This window comes from Silene latifolia, chromosome 3, assembly GCF_048544455.1.
Source record: "Silene latifolia isolate original U9 population chromosome 3, ASM4854445v1, whole genome shotgun sequence".
Taxonomy (NCBI): domain Eukaryota; kingdom Viridiplantae; phylum Streptophyta; class Magnoliopsida; order Caryophyllales; family Caryophyllaceae; genus Silene; species Silene latifolia.
This window is the reverse complement of record NC_133528.1, coordinates 4,884,071-4,905,369: the sequence shown is the minus strand read 5'-3', so window position 1 is coordinate 4,905,369 and position 21,299 is coordinate 4,884,071. Positions and strand designations below refer to the sequence as shown.

Here is a 21,299-nt window from a genome sequence, read left to right as displayed (position 1 = left end):
GCACCGGCTTGTAAACAACCAGCGCCTGTGGCGGCTAATGTCGCAAAGGCAACCATGAACAATACCATTATTATTATTATTATCATCTTTTTGTTCATCTCCATTTTTACTTTTTGTGTAGTATTTGTAAATAATGCATTGAATGGTTTTGATCGTCGATCTACACTTTATATATTGTTTTAATTTGTCGTCGATTGTTAACGTGACAATTATATCCATAAAGACTTTTCTAATGGCATTTGTGGACTCAAATTATCAGGGACATCAACTATGTAAGTTGATGACAAAATAATTTGTGGACTTTAATTTTCAAGGACATCAACTAGCAAGAAAATAATTTGTCATATAGTCTCAACACGGTTGTCATTAAGTTAATGATCGTTTAAACCTAAAAGACTATAAAATCGGTCTTATATGATTTAGAGTTAATATATTATGTTCAGCAGTTCGGTTTAGCATAATTTATTTTTTAAGTATGGTTTGTTAAAGCATTTGTTTTAATGCAATTTTGGGAAATTAGGGTATGAGATTTTATGAGGTTGGAATGCGTTCAAAATCCGTTATAAGAATATCTAACTACATTCCGAAACAATTCAGCTACTTTATTTTGAATTGACTTTGTACTTGCTGAGTTTGAACTTTGAAGTGAATTGATGCAACAAAGTCCCAAAGGTTACTACTTACTGGGCCCAATTATTGGTGATGGGTTCGCTAATTTAGGTTGGTTTTAAGTCCCAAACGTTACTACTTACTAGTTACTACGATAATAAAAATGAGATACGACTTGATATTATAACGAATTTTATGGTTGAGATTTTAAAATTTTATTTATTTAAATTTTAGGCTGCTTTTCAATCTGAAAAGGGTATTTCATAGGAATAATTCGTCACCGGTTTCTAAATAGGTGACCAAGTCACCCCAAGTCACCGGTTTAATTTGGATGACACAAGTAATTTGATCATCTATTCAATGATTTTGGCACAAATGGGTCACGTAACACTGGATAACACAAGGGAGACTCTATCCTAAAACCAAATGGCTATAGAAGGAGTAACTCTACTGGTTATAAACTAGTACAATCTCTCTTTCTCCAATAATGTGGGACACCTTACATGTGGATGGTTTATATTCTAACACCCCGTATATAAATATAATCCATGGTGCGGCGCTACATAAACATATGATAATAGGGCGTCTTTTAATTCAAATGCGATTATGTGAACAATCATAAACATGTTCACTTATCGTAGTACACAACATAAGTAGACGTAAAACATAAGTGTATGTAAATGATATTGTAGTTTAGAGATAAAGATATACAGAATACTTTGTAATAATCTTAGCGACATTTGAACGTAACAAATGCATGAGGATTACTGGTATCATAGATATTGGGCTTGCATGTCAGATTTGCGCAACAAGGTATCTGTGACCCGTAACACAAGGCACCGGCTTGTAAACAACCAGCGCCTGTGGTGGCTAATGCCGCGAAGGCAACCATGAACAATACCATTATTATTATCTTCTTTCTGTTCATTTCCATTTTTACTACTTTTCACCTAACTATTGAGATAATAAGGATATTATTGTGTAATATTTGTTAATAATGCATTGAATGGCTTTGATCGTCGAACTACCCTTTATATATTGTTTTAATTCGTCGATTGTTAACGTGACAATTATCCATAGACTTTTCTAATGGCATTTGTGGACTCAAATTATGAGGACATCAACTATGTAAATTAATGACAAAATAAGCTAGACTATGAAATAATTTGTGGACTCAAATTTAATTTCATCTGACAAAAAAAAAATTAATAATAATTTCAAGGACATCAACTAGCAAGAGAATTATTGTCACAAATCCACAAAATTCATAAATATCATAGTCTGAAAGTGAGCCGTGTCGGGTAGTGCCTTGTCCCGGCCCACCTGAAACTTGGCTTATGATTTTTTTATTTTTTTTTACAATGATAAACTGATATTAAGATAAAAGAAAGTCAGTTACATTACAAACCCGGGATGCTGGAGTTCTTTAGACTACTAGAAAGCCAATAAGGGGAAACCAAACCTAGTTTAGAGTTTCAGATATATATGTAGAATCAACTTCATCAAACTTAATTACCTTATATTACATCAAAATCCCGTCTTTCGAGGCACATTTTAACAATTTCAGGCCATATAACAGAGGAGACTAAAAGATACAATAGCCAAGTTCCTAAAGTACTAGTAATTAGTAATTACTGCATGCTGTTCAATGCCAAAAGGTAACTATCCTCTATGACTATTAGATGCAAGTCATGTAAGATTGATACCACATAAAGCAGAAATCTCCCTCTCGAGTCTACTAATCCTCGATTCATACTGAACACAGAGAGCCAGAAACGGGTTGTCATCATTACTGACAGCAAGCTGACCGCCAACAGGAATATCGGCCTGATTTGTGGGATCATCTTCAGCTAGCAGGGAGCCTGATGCTTTCACCTCCGTATTCACATGGTGCTCAACAACATTATGTTCCTCGTTTTGGTCTCTAACATTGACCTCACAGTTTTTGGAACCCGCTTCTGGTCTGACTTTCCCAACTTCATTCGCTAAATTCTGATGTTTTGCAGGAAAATCTGAACCTGCAGCTTCCTCACATGGGATGTTCAGTTCGGTTTCTGCTAATTTGCTGCATAAAATGTTGATCAAATTTTCCTCCACTTCATTGTGAGAGCTACTGTGATCAGAATTATTACTACACTCACCCATACTATGATCGCTAAATCGGACCTCATCCACCTCGTCTTCCTCTGTACTCGGGTCTTCTTGTGAGTTACTACGGATGTCATTACCGATTTGAAACACATTTCGAGGAGAAAACTTATCACTAGGTAATAATTTTTCAATAGGATTTTCCCTGACACACCCACCTGTATCTTCTGTCATAACCTCATCTTCCTCTGCACTCGTGTCTTCCTGTGAGATTGACGCAACCTTCATATGGAACACGCAAGTCATCCTGGTGTGATTACAAACTTGCAGGACATTTCGAGAAGATGACTCCTCCCTAGGTGGCGATTTTTCCATTTGATTTTCCCTAGCATCAAATTCACTACTTCTATCACAAATTTTGGATATTTTCTTAGATCTCTTCCTAGGCCGCTTCTTCCTTTTACACCCAACTCGCACCTCATCTTCTGAATGTGACCCTGACCTCCACCAGTCAAAGTACCGACGTGTAACATCTCCTTCGTGCGATCGAGGAGGAATGTGTAACTTCAAACCTCTGAGATTCTTCTTATACCCAAGCCACCCAAGTTTGCAACTAGCCTTGGATCTATCAATGGACTCTGGAATGTCTTGATCAAACCCGAATTGGAGAGCCACTCTATGAGGGTTATACTCCTCAACACAGTTTAATCCAAACAATTGACCAACTAACAAACACCTCGAGAATAACTTCCAATTCTCGTGGGAAGCCGCATCCACCCACTTTCCTGCATCGACATAAAATCTAGGTAACGGCCAATTGGCAACCGACATGGTATATGGGCGCCATCTAAAGGTCTGCCTAGACGAGTCTAGACACATCCCAATACCATCAATGCCGTCATATAATTTCCTTGCATGACTTGCCCAACGCGCCAGCCTAGTCTCTCCACAATTAATCATCCTAGGAACTGGTCCTAGTGACGGAAACCTCTCACAAGCCCAAACCTGAACAAGGTGCAATGGTGATGTCAACTTCAAGCCATGACAACTTTCACAAACCAAAATCTTACTTTTCAACAAGGTCAAGTCCCCATAAACGGAAGCCAAAACCGCTGGGCCAAACGCAAGTTTAGCCCCACAACTTATCCTGGCCGCCATTGCAAAAACAGCCGGAGTAATAACCGTGTGTGTCCTAGATGGAAAAACATGGCGCGAGAGCCAAAGACACAGAAAACCAGCATGTTCCATCTTAGGATTACCACATCCTTTAAAATACTCTTGCCACCTTAAATGAGACACATAACAGTCAACTTTCATAAATGTCTTATTTATTTTAATCAACTCATTCTCAACAAATTCTTCATCTTTCCCAAAAGAAGACTTGCTCAAAACCGAAACCCCCAAAGGCGAAAAACCACCTAAGACATAAACATCCTCTAATGTAAGAGTAGCTTCACCCCATGGAAAAACAAATGTGTTAGTCTGAGGACACCATCTTTCAACCAAGCTAAAAATGAGATCTCTGACTTTGTCAATGTGGTAAATAGAACCCTTGATAGCATCAAAGATCCTGGCTTTTCGCCACACCGACTCATGGGTTTCCTCCAATTTATCCACCCATGTTTTCCATCCTTCAAGAGGAGCTGAACAGCAAAGATACCGCAGCTTGGGTTTCGACGAGGATGAAAAAGATTGAATCTTTGGAAGTTTTGGTGGTAATGCATTCGGGTTTAAAGAGGGTTTCAGGAAAAAAGCAGTTCTTTTAATTGGGTTTTTGATAACTTTAGTAGCAGTAGGATCAACCATGAATTCTACTCTTTCCTCTGTAATGCTACCTTCAGATGATTTTTCTTTTGCCATTTTTCTGATCAAATGAATTAGGGTTTAAACAAAGTCACAACAATGTTCAGAAAATCAGAAATCGACTCGAATCGACATCAATGTTCATCAAACTCGAATACAACACAGCAAACATGATCCAATTCACCCAAATCACATATGTAAAATACATATAAACTTCAAAATATTAAAATTCTGTGTTACAGTACTTTAGATGAGATTAATCTTCCTGAATTAAGTAATACTCACTCCGTACTGGTCATTTGTTGTACTTTTATTTTGGCACAAAGAACAAGGAAAAAGGAGAGGACAACAAATGACTGAGACATCAAAATGAAAAATGATAACAAATGACCGGGACAGAGGGAGTAATTACCAAAGGAATGCTGAAATGTTGAGCTTCAGTTAGATTGAAATGCTGGCATACCTGAAAAATGTAGCTAAGGAGCACATAAATCAGCAACTTACCTTACAACTTGTACAAAGTTTGATTATGGGGAAGCTAAGAGTTGTAATTTAAGACAACTAAGCCTAATTTTAGGGATCGTTTGGTTCAAGAAGTTACCGATTTATGTTATGAGGTTGGAATGCATTTAAAATCGAACTATGGGGGAAATGAGTGAGAAATTCAGTGATGAGATTTGATGAGGTTGGAATGCATTTAAAATCCATTATGAGACGAAGTTACATTCAGAAACAATTCAGCTACTTTATTTTCAATTGTCATAATATTTCCTGAGAAGATTGAAGTGACTTGATTGAGCAAAGTTGAATTTTTTGTAAGACGAATAGTGTCCCTCTCACAAGATGTAAGTGGCAATATGCATGGGTGCTTCATTTTCCCTCCCATTTGCCAACCCACTTGCTTTATTGTGAGAGGTCTTCAGCTTGTGATGGATATTGGCCGTCACAAGCAAGACGCTTTGTTATTGGTGACGGGTTCGCTAACTTAAGTCTGTTTTAAGTCTCAATGGTTACTACTACTATGATACAAGTATAAAAAAAGGGGAATAACTCGATATTATAATGAATTTTGTGGTTTAAAAATTTTAAAATTTTCTTTTTTAAAATTTTAAGGTGTTTTCAATCCAAAAAACGATGAATTTTTAACCGAACCCGAGTTCATTGGCTGAAAAATAACTCATCGTCGATGAATCCAAAGCCACCCTTTTCAAAGGTGACACAAAATGATGAATTTCAAATTTTGGACATAACCCTTGTCCAAAAGAACCCAAAATCATTGGAATCGTGTTATGTTGAAGGCTAGAGTTATGCGCTGGTCCGGGTCGGTGCGAGCTGAGCCAAGCTAAGGGGTGGGCCGGGTTGAGTGCTAGCAGTCTAGGCAGGGCACTAAATGAGGATCAAGCTGTGTCGGCCAGTTTTGTCTAGGACGACTCCGGCCCACTAAGTAGCAGGCCTGGCTGGGCCTTCATTATTTTTTTATTAGTGTTTGGACCGGGCCAGATTGAAAAGTTGCAAGACTAGCCCGTCCCGAGGATGACATTGGATTGGACTGGGTTGACTAGTGCTGGTCGGGCTGCTGGAAATCGACCCACGAGGCCGGTTTGGGCCGTATTGGCTCACTATGATGCACAACTTTAGGTGTTATGTGACTTAGAGCAAGTCCAATGGTTTGGCTTAGGGACTTGCTTGCAATTTTTTAAAATTGTAAGCAAGTGGCTAAACCATTGGACAAGTACATATAGGGTTAGCTTAAACTAAGCAACTAGCTTCATTAAGCTAGTAGCTTAAATGACCCTACCATAAAATTCAACCAATAGAAATTAGTTTGCTTAATTAACATATGAGTCAAGCTAGTTAAACTTTTGGCTAAACCATTGAAATGAATTAGTAGCTCAAAAATAAACTAGCTTAAAATGTGATGTGGCAATGGTAAGCTAGTTGAAACTAGCTTACCATTGGACTTGCTCTTATGTCCCTCATTTTATTCACTTGGTTATTCTTGAGACCAATATATCCGTTTTAATATGAAGAACACTTTAATTAATGTGTTTTTGTCTGATCTATCCTATTTGGCCCATTTAATTTTTTTTAGACGGATATTGCTTTAAACAAGAATTTGTGTTTTTATGACTATATTACAAATCAAAATGTATTAAGCCAACAAAATCAAAATGTGTTAAGCCAACGAAACTCACTATTGACTTATAAATCTATTATTGATTTATAAATCTATCACTTGCACACGACTAAAAAATAAAAATGATAATTATTGACTGATACACCTTAAAATAAGAAATTTTTAAGATATAACACATCTGTGATACAGGGATGCACCTTAAGTTTAACTTTTAAGTTGACTAAGGAATATTAACTTCCAAATATAACTAAATAAATTCTAACTAGTTTTAAACCCGTGCAAAATTGCACGGATATGTATTTGGGCCAGTATTAATGTTTTTGGATGTATATTTGTTTTTGCATTTCTATTGTACTTATCTAGTTAGTTTAAATCTACGATCTACATAATTTATCATGATGATATTAACGTTGCCTATCATTCGTACTTGTAGAAGTAGAAATTACTCGGTAGCCTATCATTGTCATCTTCCGAATTCGGAGTGCGAGACTGATAGTAAACTTGCCAGAATTTTTGCTCCAAATACATAAATCCTCGGTGATGAACGACTTTCTATACAGATCTGAGAGGATTATTTTTTTCTAAAAAGAACATATGTTAAAGTTTTTCGACTGTTAACTTATCGTGTTTTTATTATTAAAAAAATATTTATTACAACAATTGCGAATTATTTATTATAAAAAATTTATTAAAAAAAATTAATCACTTGTAAATTAAATTAAAATTTATTTGTTTTTTTATAGTTAAAAAAATTAAAATTTGTTTTAAATTCTAGTTGAAGACTAAATTAACTCGGTTGCCTATCATTGTCACCAACCATTTTCGGTGTGTGCGGCTGATAGTTAAGTTGTCGAGTTTTATATTCCAAGTAAATACTCCGTCATAATTGATATTTTTTTAAACAAATTTTTTTTGTGCCATGTACTTTTAAAAAATTATGTTGGGATGTTGTTGTTGCATGGTACAATACTATTAACCAAAATACATGAATATTTTATACTCCAAGTAAATGCTCCGTCAAGATTTATTTTTTTAACAAAAATTATTGTACCATGTAGTTTTAAAAAGTTATATATGTAATTCATTTCCGTTTTATGTTCGATCTCGTATATAAATATAATTCCTTATTGAAATTATGTAATTTTATTATTATATAATTTTGTTTTAAAAATTATGTAATTCAATTTCATTTACTCGCATTTGTAATTCAATCTGCGTATATGTTATTAATTTTATTTACACGAAATGTATAAAATTATTTCATAATATTAATTCATAAAAAAATTTCATAATATTATTTCATAGAATTTGTGTAAGACGGAATTTATCGCATGTTTGAAAAGACGAAAATCTGAATAAATAAATACATTGCACACTCACGAGTCCCACCATAACATGAATTTCCAAAAAAAAAAAATGCATTAATGACGTGGCGCGCTGCTGATGATTGAGTATTGTCTTTTGTATTAATATAGATAAGATTAGAATATATTAGTTTTAAACTCGTGCAAAATTGCACGAGTATGTACTTGGGCCAGTATTAATGTTTTTGGATGTATATTTGTTTTTGCATTTCTATTGTACTTATCTAGTTGGTCTAAATCAACGATGCACATAATTAATGTTTAAATTTGTTAGAAATACGTGTTCACATGCACTGGTTTATAAAGAAATAACGTAATCTAATCTTGTAAATAAAAATTGCATACATAAAAAACTTTACATCCGGATAAAAGAAATATAATCTAATAATCAACTTTAACATATGCAAATTATTCTAAAAATTGAAAATTTTCATGATACACTACATTAGTAGTCGTAGTAGAAGTACGCATATCTGATCCACTCATTTTAATGAAGTCTGGACGGTCCAAGTGTATTTATCATGACGATATTAACGTTGCCTATCATTCGTACTTGTAAAAGTAGAAATTACTCGGTAGCCTATCATTGTCATCTTCCGAATTCGGAGTGCGAGACTGATAGTAAAGTTGCCAGAATTTTTGCTCCAAGTACATAAATCCTCGGTGATGAACAACTTTCTATACAGATCTGAGAGGATTATTTTTTCTAAAAAGAACATATTTTAAAGTTTTTCGAGTGTTAACTTATCGTGGTTTTATTATTAAAAAAATATTTATTACAACAATTATGAATTATTTATTAAAAAAACTTAAAAAAAATTTATTAAATTTTTTTTTAATCACTTGTAAATTAAATTAATATTTATTTGTTTTTTTAAAGTAAAAAAATAATTAAAATTTGTTTTAAATTCTAGTTGAAGACTAAATTAACTCGGTTGCCTATCATTGTCACCTAGCATTTTCGGTGTGCGCGGCTAATAGTTAAATTGCCGAGTTTTATATTCCAAGTAAATACTCCGTCATAATTGATTTTTTAAACAAAATTTTGTACCATGTAGTTTTAAAAAATTATGTTGTAATTGTAACACCCCTAATTTCCATAATATAATTTTATATTTTATTTTCCCATATTTTATATTTTATTTTTCCGGGAAAATATCCGTCTTTTATCTTTTGGGCTCGTTGGGCTCGAAAAACGATGAAGACCCGTTTCTCCCTTGGGTCTCACGTGATTTTGGTGTAGATGGGTGAGTTTTGGGCCTAAACCTAGAATAAACCCATGAGCTTCCCTATATATATGAAAGGAAACCAAACCCTTGCTCTTCTTTTCTCATAATCTCACAAAACCCTAAACCTAATTCTCTCCTCCTCTCTTCCTCCTCGTGCCGCGCGCCACCCACCTAGGGTTTCGTGCCATCCTCTTTTCTTCTTCGTCCTTCGTCGTTCTTCCGTGCTTAGATCGATCCTACTTCTTGGATTTATCTATCCTCTTCGTAAGTTTTTATGTTTCGCGTAGTTTTTATAGTTTTATAGTTTATATATATATAGTTAGTATATTTATTAGATTTGTTATCTTTGGCACGTGGATGATTTAATGAAGGCGTGGAAGTTGCTCCTGGAGAAGACGTTTACATCGTTGAAGACGATCCTTAGGGTTATTTGCTTAATAAGGTAACTAGGTGTTTCTCTTTTAATTGTGTTTATGCCAATTGATGTAATTAATATGATTTAATGATTGTTTTGCATGATTGGTACATGTTTGATTATTTATTATCATGTTAGCTATATGTTTCGCATGTTGTATATGTTTTTATGCATTAATTATAGATCGTATGTTGTTTATGTGTTTATTATGGGTGTCATGAGCGTAATTAGGGTTTACGAATAAACCCTAGTGGCGGCATGATAGGCGGCCAAGGGTTCTCTCCAAAGTTATAGCTAAAGCTAGTATAACATTGATGATGATTCAAGAGTTATAGCTTAAGTTAATACAACTTTGGGTAGTTACTCTAGTTATGGCTGGACCTACTATAACATTGAAGTACGAGATAAGGTTATAGTTTGGAACTATCGTACCACGAGATTTATGGCTCAAGGTTATGGTTAATGCTAGTATAACTTTGTGCTTCGTGTCAAGGTTATAGTTGAGGTAAGTTTAACTTCAAGTCGTATACGTTGAAGTTACAGTCGAGGTTGCTATATCCTCGCATCCAGAGTTTACGTTATGGTTAAGGTTGTTATAACATTGCATGGTTAATGTTAAAGTTATAGCTAAAGTTACTATAACATCGAATGGTTGATACTTGTTTCACATGTTATGTGGTGATCGCCATTATATAACGTTATGTTTGCATATATCGTTGTTACTCTTGTTTATATAATTGTAGGATAGTCGGTTATATTATTCTACGATTTGATAGTGATGTTATTCGTATGTATGTATGGTCAGTTATACTGTGCATTGTTTGTGGGCTGGTTGTATAGATGACGTGAGGTATCAGTTATATACCGAACGGAATGAACTAATGCAACCCTTCGGGGTCTGGTGCATGGTCTATGGTCGGGGGGGTAATGGAGGCAGTTGTTATACGCTCTATTCCCCGAGTGTCGTTCGGTGTACGGTTATTGCACCGAGAGTCCGCCAGTCTTAGACATATAGGCGTGGTTATACGCTATACATAGTACCTTGGATGCGGTTGTTATACGGTCCACACCGATGGAGGCGATTGTTATACGCTCCGTCGATTAGAGCGATTGTTATACGCTCTAAGGCGTTCATTTTATACACCGTGCTTGTGATTAGAGGCAGTTGTTATACGCTCTAGTAGGTTGTTGGTTTGGTCACATGTTACGTGGTCACAGTGGTTATATGATGTGCATGATGTCATAATGTGGTTTGTGTTATGCGTCGTCACATGTTATCTGATTTGGAGTAAACGTTTCGAATACTTATCTTTTTATGCCATTGTTTTGGTAGTGAGTTGTTGTCAAGTTTTTCATGAGTATAGATGGTCTCGCATGTTTACTAGTTTTGCATTTCAATTGTTAATGATTGTTAGTTATATTCAATTGTTGTAAACATGACTGGGAGAGCATCTAGTTACTCCCGATCGATTGTCGACCCCCTTCTCTCAGTTGTTGTTCGATTGTTGCTTTGTTTTGGATGATATCTTGCTGGGAAGTTGTGTGCGGCGAGATGAATAATAAATTAGGACCTTACTTTATGTTTTAAGAACCTTGAATAATGTATTAGTTTGGTTTTGGATTAGTAGCGAACCGGATTTGGGCTTGGTGTTTCCGCCACCTTGACCCTTTTATCAGTATCGTACTCTGATATTCATTTTATATAAGCTTTTCCTTTGTTTTATAATCCGGGTTGTTACAGTTGGTATCAGAGCGAACACGCTCCCAACTCTCGCTTAGTTGATGACTAAAATAAATGACCTAGTTAATGAGTGAGAGTAAGTGGGGTAGAAACCAATAGGATTCGTTGGTTTTCTTATGTTTGTAAAGTGTATGAGTAGTTGTTTGGAGTGGTACTTAGGTTCTACCACTTATAACGAAATTTCGTTCTCGCAGATGGTGCGCAACGCTAATGGTGAGACCGATGCTGACCGCATCAGGAGACTGGAGGCTGCTTTGGCATCTATGGCCGAAGGTTTCACCAACCACCTCAACAACAACAACAACAACAACAACAACCACAACCATCCGCAACCGACTATGTTTGATCGCTTTGCTCGTCACCGTCCTCCGACTTATGATGGTGCGAATGATCCTACTGCTTTGGAGGCTTGGATTCGAGAGATTGAGAAGTTGTTCCTCGCTACCGGATGTCCTGAGGATCAGAAGGTGGATATCGCCACCTATTATCTGAAGGACGAGGCCGACAACTGGTGGGCTCTTGCTAGAGTTGGTCTGGAAGTTCAACCAGGTTATGGTTGGGCTCTTTTCTCTGAGGCTCTGAAGAAAAGGTTTTATCCTGAGGAGATGCGCCGCGAAGAAGGAGCGGGAGTTCCTTCGTCTCTGACAAGGTTCCTTGACCGTTGAGGAGTACACCAACAAGTTCGTGAAGTCATCACGTTTCGTTATACGTAGCTATGGACGAGGTTTCGAGGACTCGTCGCTATGAGAAGAATCTAGCTCCTAAGGTCCGGACTGCTATGTCGGCATTCCTTCAACTTCTTTCCAAAGCGGGCTTATGATCGCGCTCTTAGCATCTATGATTCTGTCCTTGCTACCGAGGCTGAGGAGGGTGCGAAGAGTAAGTTTGTGAAGAGACCGTATGTCGCTCCCTATGCTTCCCGGAAGAAGCGTTTCGAGGCTCGTTCGTCTTCCCGCGTGTTCGTGGTCAAGCTAAGAAGGACTGGTCTTGCTTCCGGTGTGGAAATGCTTACCATCCGGGTAAGGACTGCGACGGTAATGTTCTTACATGTTATCTTTGCAAGTCACCGGTCACAAAGTGTTGATCGTCCTCAAAAGCCGAAGACCGATGCTCCGAAGACTAGTGCGCCGAAGGCCGATGCTCCCAAGACCGGGCGAGTGTTTGTTATGAGTCGTCTTTGAGGCTGATGCTAATCCAGATGTGGTTACGGGTACCTTTCTCGTTCATTCTTTATCTGCTTTTGTTCTTTTTGATACGGGTGCATCGATGTCTTTTGTATCCGAATCCTTTTCCGTCCGAGCTGGACTCCCTTCTTCTTCATCCGTTCATACCTCTATATCCCTTCCTATGGGTGAGATTGTTTCTTGCTCCGTTCTTTTCAAGGACGTACCTGTCAGTATCGCAGGGGCGATCCTTCCTGCCGATCTCGTCCAATTCAAACTCGGAGAGTTTGATGTGATTTTGGGTATGGATTGGTTATCTCGCTATGACGCTAGGTTCCTATGTCGTGATCAGAAGATCGTGCTTAAAAGTCCTACAGGTTCGAGGGTTTCTTATCAAGGTGTGAGGGTTACACCTACGGTCAAGTGGGTTTCTGCTATGAAGATGGTTAACATGGGTAGAAAGGGTCATCAGATCTATCTGTGTAGTGTTCATGGTGTTTCAGTTGAGCCTAAGTTAGAGGAAATCCCTGTGGTTAGGGAGTTTCCCGATGTCTTTCCTGAGGATCTACCTGGTATTCCTCCTGAGCGAGATGTAGAGTTCTCGATTGAGTTGCTACCTGGAACTGGTCCCATTTCGAAAGCTCCTTACCGTATGGCGCCAGCCGAGTTACAGGAACTCAAGAAGCAACTTGAGGAGATGGTCGATAAGGGTTTTATCCGACCGAGTGCTTCGCCGTGGGGTGCTCCTGTTTTGTTCGTCAAGAAGAAGGATGGTAGTATGCGTTTGTGCATTGACTACCGTGAGCTGAACAAGGTTACTATCAAGAATAGGTATCCTTTGCCGAGGATCGAGGATCTGTTTGATCAGCTCCGTGGTGCTAGTGTGTTCTCGAAGATCGATCTGAGGTCAGGTTACCATCAGATTCCAGTTAGGAATGAAGATATTCCTAAGACTGCTTTTCGTTCAAGGTATGGCCACTATGAGTTCGTAGTGATGCCATTTGGGTTGACGAATGCACCTGCCGTTTTCATGGATCAGATGAACCGCACTTTCAGCGAGTATTTGGATAAGTGTGTCGTGGTGTTCATAGACGACATACTGATTTACTCGAGAGATGAGGCTGAACACGAGAATCACCTTCGTGTTATCTTGGAGATTCTGCGTAAGCAGAAGTGGTATGCTAAGTTCTCGAAGTGCGAGTTTTGGTTAAAGGAAGTTACCTTCTTGGGTCATGTGATATCTGGCGATGGAGTTATGGTTGATCCGTCAAAGATTCGAGCCGTGGTCGATTGGGAAAGTCCAAAGAATGTAAATGAGGTTCGGAGTTTCCTTGGTCTAGCTGGGTACTATCGTCGGTTTGTGCATGACTTCTCTAAGATTGCGAGACCGATGACTCAGTTAATGAAGAAGGAATCCAAATTCATTTGGACTGAGGCTTGTGAAGCTGCCTTTCAGGAGTTGAAGACGAGGTTAACTACCGCTCCTGTGTTGACTCTACCAGAAGATGGCGTTGAGTTCGATGTTTTCTGCGATGCGTCAAAGTTTGGGTTGGGTTGTGTCTTGATGCAGAAGGGTAAAGTTGTGGCTTATGCTTCCCGTCAGTTGAAAGTTCACGAGACGAACTATCCGACTCACGATCTTGAGTTAGCAGCAGTGGTGTTTGCACTTAAGCTGTGGCGACACTACTTGTATGGAGTCTCTTGCAATTTTTATACGGATCACAAGAGCTTGAAGTATATCTTCACTCAGAAAGATCTTAACATGAGGCAGAGACGTTGGTTGGAGCTGCTTAACGACTACAAGATGGAGCTGCAGTATCATGAGGGTAAGGCAAACGTGGTTGCCGACGCGTTGAGTCGCAAGGTGTGCCATAGTCTGAGATCTGTGTTGGTGTTACCTGATGACTTGAGTCGAGAGTTCCAGAAGATGAGCCTTGAGGTAGTTCTTCCTGGTACTTTAGATTTGAGTGCGATGGTTGCTGAACCCGAGATCCTTCATGAGATCCGAGTTAAGCAAAGAGAGGATGAATACTTAGAAGGAGTTCGAGTCGCTATAAGCGAAGGACGTGCCAAAGACTTCGACGTTGGACCTGATGATGGTCTACGATTCCATGGTCGTTGGTGTGTGCCTAGCTGTGAGGTCTTAAAATGTAAGATTCTCAAAGAGGCTCATAGTACTCCCTATTCGGTTCATCCTGGTGGTGATAAGATGTATAAGGACCTGAAGCTAAAGTTTTGGTGGCCGGGTATGAAGAAAGAGATCGCCGAGTTTGTGAGTCGTTGCTTGGTTTGTCAGAAGGTCAAGTTCGAACATCAGAGACCTGGTGGTCTACTGCAACCTTTGGAGATTCCCACGTGGAAATGGGATTCGATTTCGATGGACTTCGTTATGGGTTTGCCGAGGTCGCCGAGAGGAATGAATGCGATTTGGGGTCGTGGTTGATCGTTTGACTAAGGTCGCGCATTTCATTCCGATGAAGGAGACTTGGAGTCTCGAGGAACTAGCGAATGCTTATCAACGAGAGATCATTCGTCTTCATGGAGTTCCTAAAGATATCATCTCCGACCGTGATCCGAGGTTTTGTTCTCAGTTTTGGAAGAAGCTTCAGTTGTCTCTGGGTAGTGAGCTTAAGATGAGTACGGCTTTTCATGCTGCAACTGATGGTCAGACTGAGCGTACGATTCAGACGCTTGAGGATATGTTGCGAGCATGTGCTTTGGAGTTCCAAGTTAGTTGGGAGAAGAGTTTACCGCTTGTGGAGTTCTCCTACAACAACAGTTACCAAGCTAGTATTCAGATGGCTCCGTTTGAGGCACTTTATGGAAGGAAGTGTCGTAGTCCTTTGTGTTGGGATGATTCTAGTGAGGCTGTCGTTCTTGGTCCAGAGTTGGTTCAAGAATCGATTGAGCAAGTGAGGATGATCCGCGAGAAGCTTAAGGCAGCCCAGGATCGACAGAAGACGTATGCAGACTCGCGGCGTAGGCCGATTGAGTTTGAGGTTGGCGATAAGGTTTTCCTTAAGGTTTCGCCGATGAAAGGTGTTAAGAGGTTTGGGCTTAAGGGCAAGCTTAGTCCTAAGTACATTGGACCATATGAGGTGCTCGAGAGAGTTGGCGAGGTAGCCTATAGGTTGGCTTTACCTCCGAATCTGTCGAAGGTTCACGATGTGTTCCACGTGTCGCAATTGCGACGTTATCGCAGTGATCCTTCTCATGTTCTTCAGGCTGATGTTATCGAGGTTGAGCCTAACCTGACTTATGAGGAACGTCCTGTTCGCATTTTGGAACGTCAGGAGAAGAGGTTAAGGAATAAGGTTGTACCTTTGGTTCGGGTTCTGTGGAGAAGTCAGAAGTTTGAGCGGGAGACCCGGGAAACCGAAGCGTCTATGCGAGAGAAGCATCCACATCTTTTCGAGTGAGGTAGTTCTCTTATCAAGTTTCGAGGACGAAACTTCTTTTTAGGGGGTTGGATTGTAACACCCCTAATTTCCATAATATAATTTTATATTTTATTTTCCCATATTTTATATTTTATTTTTCCGGGAAAATATCCGTCTTTTATCTTTTGGGCTCGTTGGGCTCGAAAAACGATGAAGACCCGTTTCTCCCTTGGGTCTCACGTGATTTTGGTGTAGATGGGTGAGTTTTGGGCCTAAACCTAGAATAAACCCATGAGCTTCCCTATATATATGAAAGGAAACCAAACCCTTGCTCTTCTTTTCTCATAATCTCACAAAACCCTAAACCTAATTCTCTCCTCCTCTCTTCCTCCTCGTGCCGCGCGCCACCCACCTAGGGTTTCGTGCCATCCTCTTTTCTTCTTCGTCCTTCGTCGTTCTTCCGTGCTTAGATCGATCCTACTTCTTGGATTTATCTATCCTCTTCGTAAGTTTTTATGTTTCGCGTAGTTTTTATAGTTTTATAGTTTATATATATATATAGTTAGTATATTTATTAGATTTGTTATCTTTGGCACGTGGATGATTTAATGAAGGCGTGGAAGTTGCTCCTGGAGAAGACGTTTACATCGTTGAAGACGATCCTTAGGGTTATTTGCTTAATAAGGTAACTAGGTGTTTCTCTTTTAATTGTGTTTATGCCAATTGATGTAATTAATATGATTTAATGATTGTTTTGCATGATTGGTACATGTTTGATTATTTATTATCATGTTAGCTATATGTTTCGCATGTTGTATATGTTTTTATGCATTAATTATAGATCGTATGTTGTTTATGTGTTTATTATGGGTGTCATGAGCGTAATTAGGGTTTACGAATAAACCCTAGTGGCGGCATGATAGGCGGCCAAGGGTTCTCTCCAAAGTTATAGCTAAAGCTAGTATAACATTGATGATGATTCAAGAGTTATAGCTTAAGTTAATACAACTTTGGGTAGTTACTCTAGTTATGGCTGGACCTACTATAACATTGAAGTACGAGATAAGGTTATAGCTGGAACTATCGTACCCTGAGATTTATGGCTCAAGGTTATGGTTAATGCTAGTATAACTTTGTGCTTCGTGTCAAGGTTATAGTTGAGGTAAGTTTAACTTCAAGTCGTATACGTTGAAGTTACAGTCGAGGTTGCTATATCCTCGCATCCAGAGTTTACGTTATGGTTAAGGTTGTTATAACATTGCATGGTTAATGTTAAAGTTATAGCTAAAGTTACTATAACATCGAATGGTTGATACTTGTTTCACATGTTATGTGGTGATCAGTTTCATTATATAACGTTATGTTTGCATATATCGTTGTTACTCTTGTTTATATAATTGTAGGATAGTCGGTTATATTATTCTACGATTTGATAGTGATGTTATTCGTATGTATGTATGGTCAGTTATACTGTGCATTGTTTGTGGGCTGGTTGTATAGATGACGTGAGGTATCGATTATATACCGAACGGAATGAACTAATGCAACCCTTCGGTCCAGTGCATGGTCTATGGTCGGGGGGTAATGGAGGCGGTTGTTATACGCTCTATTCCCCGAGTGTCGTCGGTGTACGGTTATTGCACCGAGAGTCCGGCCAGTCTTAGACATATAGGCGATGGTTATACGCTATACATAGTACCTTGGATGCAGTTGTTATACGGTCCACACCGATGGAGGCAGTTGTTATACGCTCCGTCAGTTAGAGGCAGTTGTTATACGCTCTAAGGCGTTCATTTTATACACCGTGCTTGTGATTAGAGGCAGTTGTTATACGCTCTAGTAGGTTGTTGGTTTGGTCACATGTTACGTGGTCACAGTGGTTATATGATGTGCATGATGTCATAATGTGGTTTGTGTTATGCGTCGTCACATGTTATCTGATTTGGAGTAAACGTTTCGAATACTTATCTTTTTATGCCATTGTTTTGGTAGTGAGTTGTTGTCAAGTTTTTCATGAGTATAGATGGTCTCGCATGTTTACTAGTTTTGCATTTCAATTGTTAATGATTGTTAGTTATATTCAATTGTTGTAAACATGACTGGGAGAGCATCTAGTTACTCCCGATCGATTGTCGACCCCCTTCTCGGTTGTTCGATTGTTCTTTGTTTTGGATGATATCTTGCTGGGAAGTTGTGTGCGGCGAGATGAATAATAAATTAGGACCTTACTTTATGTTTTAAGAACCTTGAATAATGTATTAGTTTGGTTTTGGATTAGTAGCGAACCGGATTTGGGCTTGGTGTTTCCGCCACCTTGACCCTTTTATCAGTATCGTACTCTGATATTCATTTTATATAAGCTTTTCCTTTGTTTTATAATCCGGGTTGTTACATAATTCATTTGCGTTTTATGTTCGGTCCAGTATATAAATGTTATTCCTTCTTGAAATTATGTAATTTTATTATTATGTAATTTTGTTTTAAAAATTATGTAATTCAATTTCATTTACTCGCATTTGTAATTCATTCTGCGTATATGTTATTAATTTTATCTACACGGAATGTATAAAATTATTTCATGATATTAATTCATAGAATTATTTCATAAAATTTGTTTAGAGTTTCAGATATGTAGAATCAACTTCATCAAGCTTCATTACCTTATAATACATCAAAATTCCGTCTTTCGAGGCACATTTTAACAATTTCAGGCCATAACAGAAGAGACTAAAAGATACAATAGCCAAGTTCCTAAAGTACTAATTAGTAATTACTGCATGCTGTTCAATGCCAAAAGGTAACTATCCTCAATTACATGCAAGTCATGTAAGATTTATGTTGGGAAATTGCACACGAACTGAAAAGACAATAATGAAAACCGCACCGAATCGCTATGCTTTCCTAATAGAACAATTCGACCCTTACTTTAGTGCCTGGGTTGTATCGAACTTTCTATTGAGATAAGACGGTTGCCCTCTGTATTCGGCACAGAATACAGAGATATAATTAAGAAGTATTTTGTGTAGATCGTTATAATTTCTTAGATGCAAAAGATGGATTGGTTTCTTGTCACTTTTCCATCTTATTCCCTGGCTATATATATAAGCAAGATAGGGAAATAGGGGAATGAATATCCGAACAATTGCAACTGTTGGATTTCCAAAATAATTGATGCGTGAATTTAATTTCCGCACCCTCCTCATAGTTATTCGAACGAAAACTATACCGTAATTCCGTAAATAATTATGCAAGTGTACACTCCGTACTTCCCGAACTTGCATTATATTATTTAGAAATTACCCATCTATGAAACAACCTTAATTACGCCAAAATGAACCGGTAATTACTCTTAAATCACCAACATTCCTCCCCCATTTAAGCGTAATACAAGATTTTAAAACAACTAACAAACATACCAATTTATGCATAAATGAAAATGTCACGAAGATTGAATTTCCACTTAGTGAAATTACACATTCCAAATATTCGAGTATCGGGGTGTGACTAAGCATTGAACCCTTTCTACCCATTTTGAATACATGAAGATAACTCACACATAAACTAATTTACTTCTAAAAATTACATAAACCGACACTTATTTACAAGCCTAGTGTCCCATATCTATTCATGAACATATCAGGAGTCAAACCCATACTCCCTTGAAGCGGCTGTACTTCATGTTCATATAGGTTGATTCTTTTCATCGTGTCCTTGCAAACACACTTTTTCAAAAGATCAACCTTACAACATGCAAGTCTAAGCACACACCTCGGGATATAAACTATTGTGTGCTTCAATCTCTTAACAATAGGCCTTCCACATTGAATTCAGCCTCTAACGTTGTATTAGAGGGAAATTGGGTATCCTATCGCCAAGGATCTTATACGAGTTTTAAACTCATCCCGTCAACCGACTTAATAACCAAGTCCATAATTGACCCTTCATGCAAAGTGATCAACTAAAACTGAGATCTCACAAAAGATAACCAAGATCATCCCCATTTATGATAGTCCATAAACCGTGTTATAGCAAACACCCTGGTGCACCGTTATTTACTATCAAAAACATGGATGAAGTTGGTCTAATACTTTTAAGTAATACCGTAGATTAATTAATTTCCTTAGCTACTTAGCCTTAACCGGCTATGCTAACACTACGCATACCAACTCCAATGTCAAACTCATAATGCAAATTCGCTTCTTGGAAGTCCATATACTGATGATACTTTCCAAAGTAAAATACACTACCACTAGTAGAAAATCACCTTCTACATTTGGTACATCAATTTGCAAAATACTATCCCTTTAAAACCGAAGGAGAAATGACATAGGACAAACCATAATTCATGGTTTACTTTATACATTGTCACACTTGCTTAATCCCTTGCCAAAGATGAGTACTAGCTATACTAGTATACTTACACAACTTGTCAAACCGCAATAATTAAGCCCTTGTGAAAATCCGAGTCATGACTCCACTTTCACTATTGGATAAAACCGTCATTCTCGACTCTTGGGAGTATTAATCGGAGAATAATAATCATACTCTCACCCTTGATCCTAGTACTAAGGACCATATTACCTCTATCATATTCTTCATAGAAGAACACGATGACAAAATCACCTTTTACAAGGTAATTAATTCATCTTTTGTTTACCAAGGATTAACTAGTCATTCATCCTACAACAAAAGATTGCTCCATTACCGGACATGTCAAAAGTTGTACATACAATACTAGTGATTATATTATTACATGGTTAAACCACCATGACTTTATAATCTCAACGTGGTTACTGCAAACCATCATTCCCGAGATTATATGATTAAATGGTCAATTACTTGATCAAATTTTTAAAATGCTTTACACACAGATGCCTATTACAACGCAATCTGATTCATTGAGTATTCATAGAATTATTGCAATCATGCATAACAAAGATAATCACATGGACCTCATGATTATGAATGTTGTTATACATCAATACACGGAGAAAATATGCAGAACTATTAAAATCAAAGCATAATCAAAAATAATTACTCTCATTGATGTTTACCAAAATCAGTATCATGCATGGGCCGCTCTAAACAATGCGACAAATTACATGTATTCAATAGATTTTAACAAACCACAAAAAATTAAGGTCAAAACATTATGTCCATATGGACGTACTATGGCGGTAAGATTTGTTTGTTTTAGCAAACAAAGTACACACATTGCATATTAACCGTAACAAGAACCATAATCATTTTTAACCAATGGATCAAACAAACATACATGCCTTCATACCTATTCCACATGATATACATCCTACATGATTAAAAAACAACTTTTTTTATAAAAGTTTGAAACTAATACCCATCTCATTGATC

The 21,299-nt window shown here is 37.8% G+C and overlaps 1 protein-coding gene across 3 annotated transcripts; it reads right to left on the bottom strand.

The window, feature by feature from the left end:
* Positions 1-2,095: 2,095 nt before the first annotated feature.
* Positions 2,096-5,290, bottom strand: LOC141646882 (uncharacterized). Of its 3 annotated transcripts, none has more exons than XM_074454867.1 (2): positions 4,913-5,290; positions 2,096-4,561 (listed from the first exon to the last, which is right to left on the bottom strand). In XM_074454867.1, exon 2 carries the CDS (start codon positions 4,555-4,557, stop codon positions 2,299-2,301), a length of 2,259 nt encoding a protein of 752 aa, XP_074310968.1. In that variant the 5' UTR covers positions 4,558-4,561; positions 4,913-5,290; the 3' UTR covers positions 2,096-2,298. The 3 variants fall into 3 exon arrangements, with proteins under 3 accessions (XP_074310968.1, XP_074310967.1, XP_074310969.1); XM_074454866.1 differs by having other exon boundaries at positions 4,964-5,264; XM_074454868.1 differs by having other exon boundaries at positions 5,005-5,264.
* Between the last annotated feature and the right edge of the window lie 16,009 nt (positions 5,291-21,299).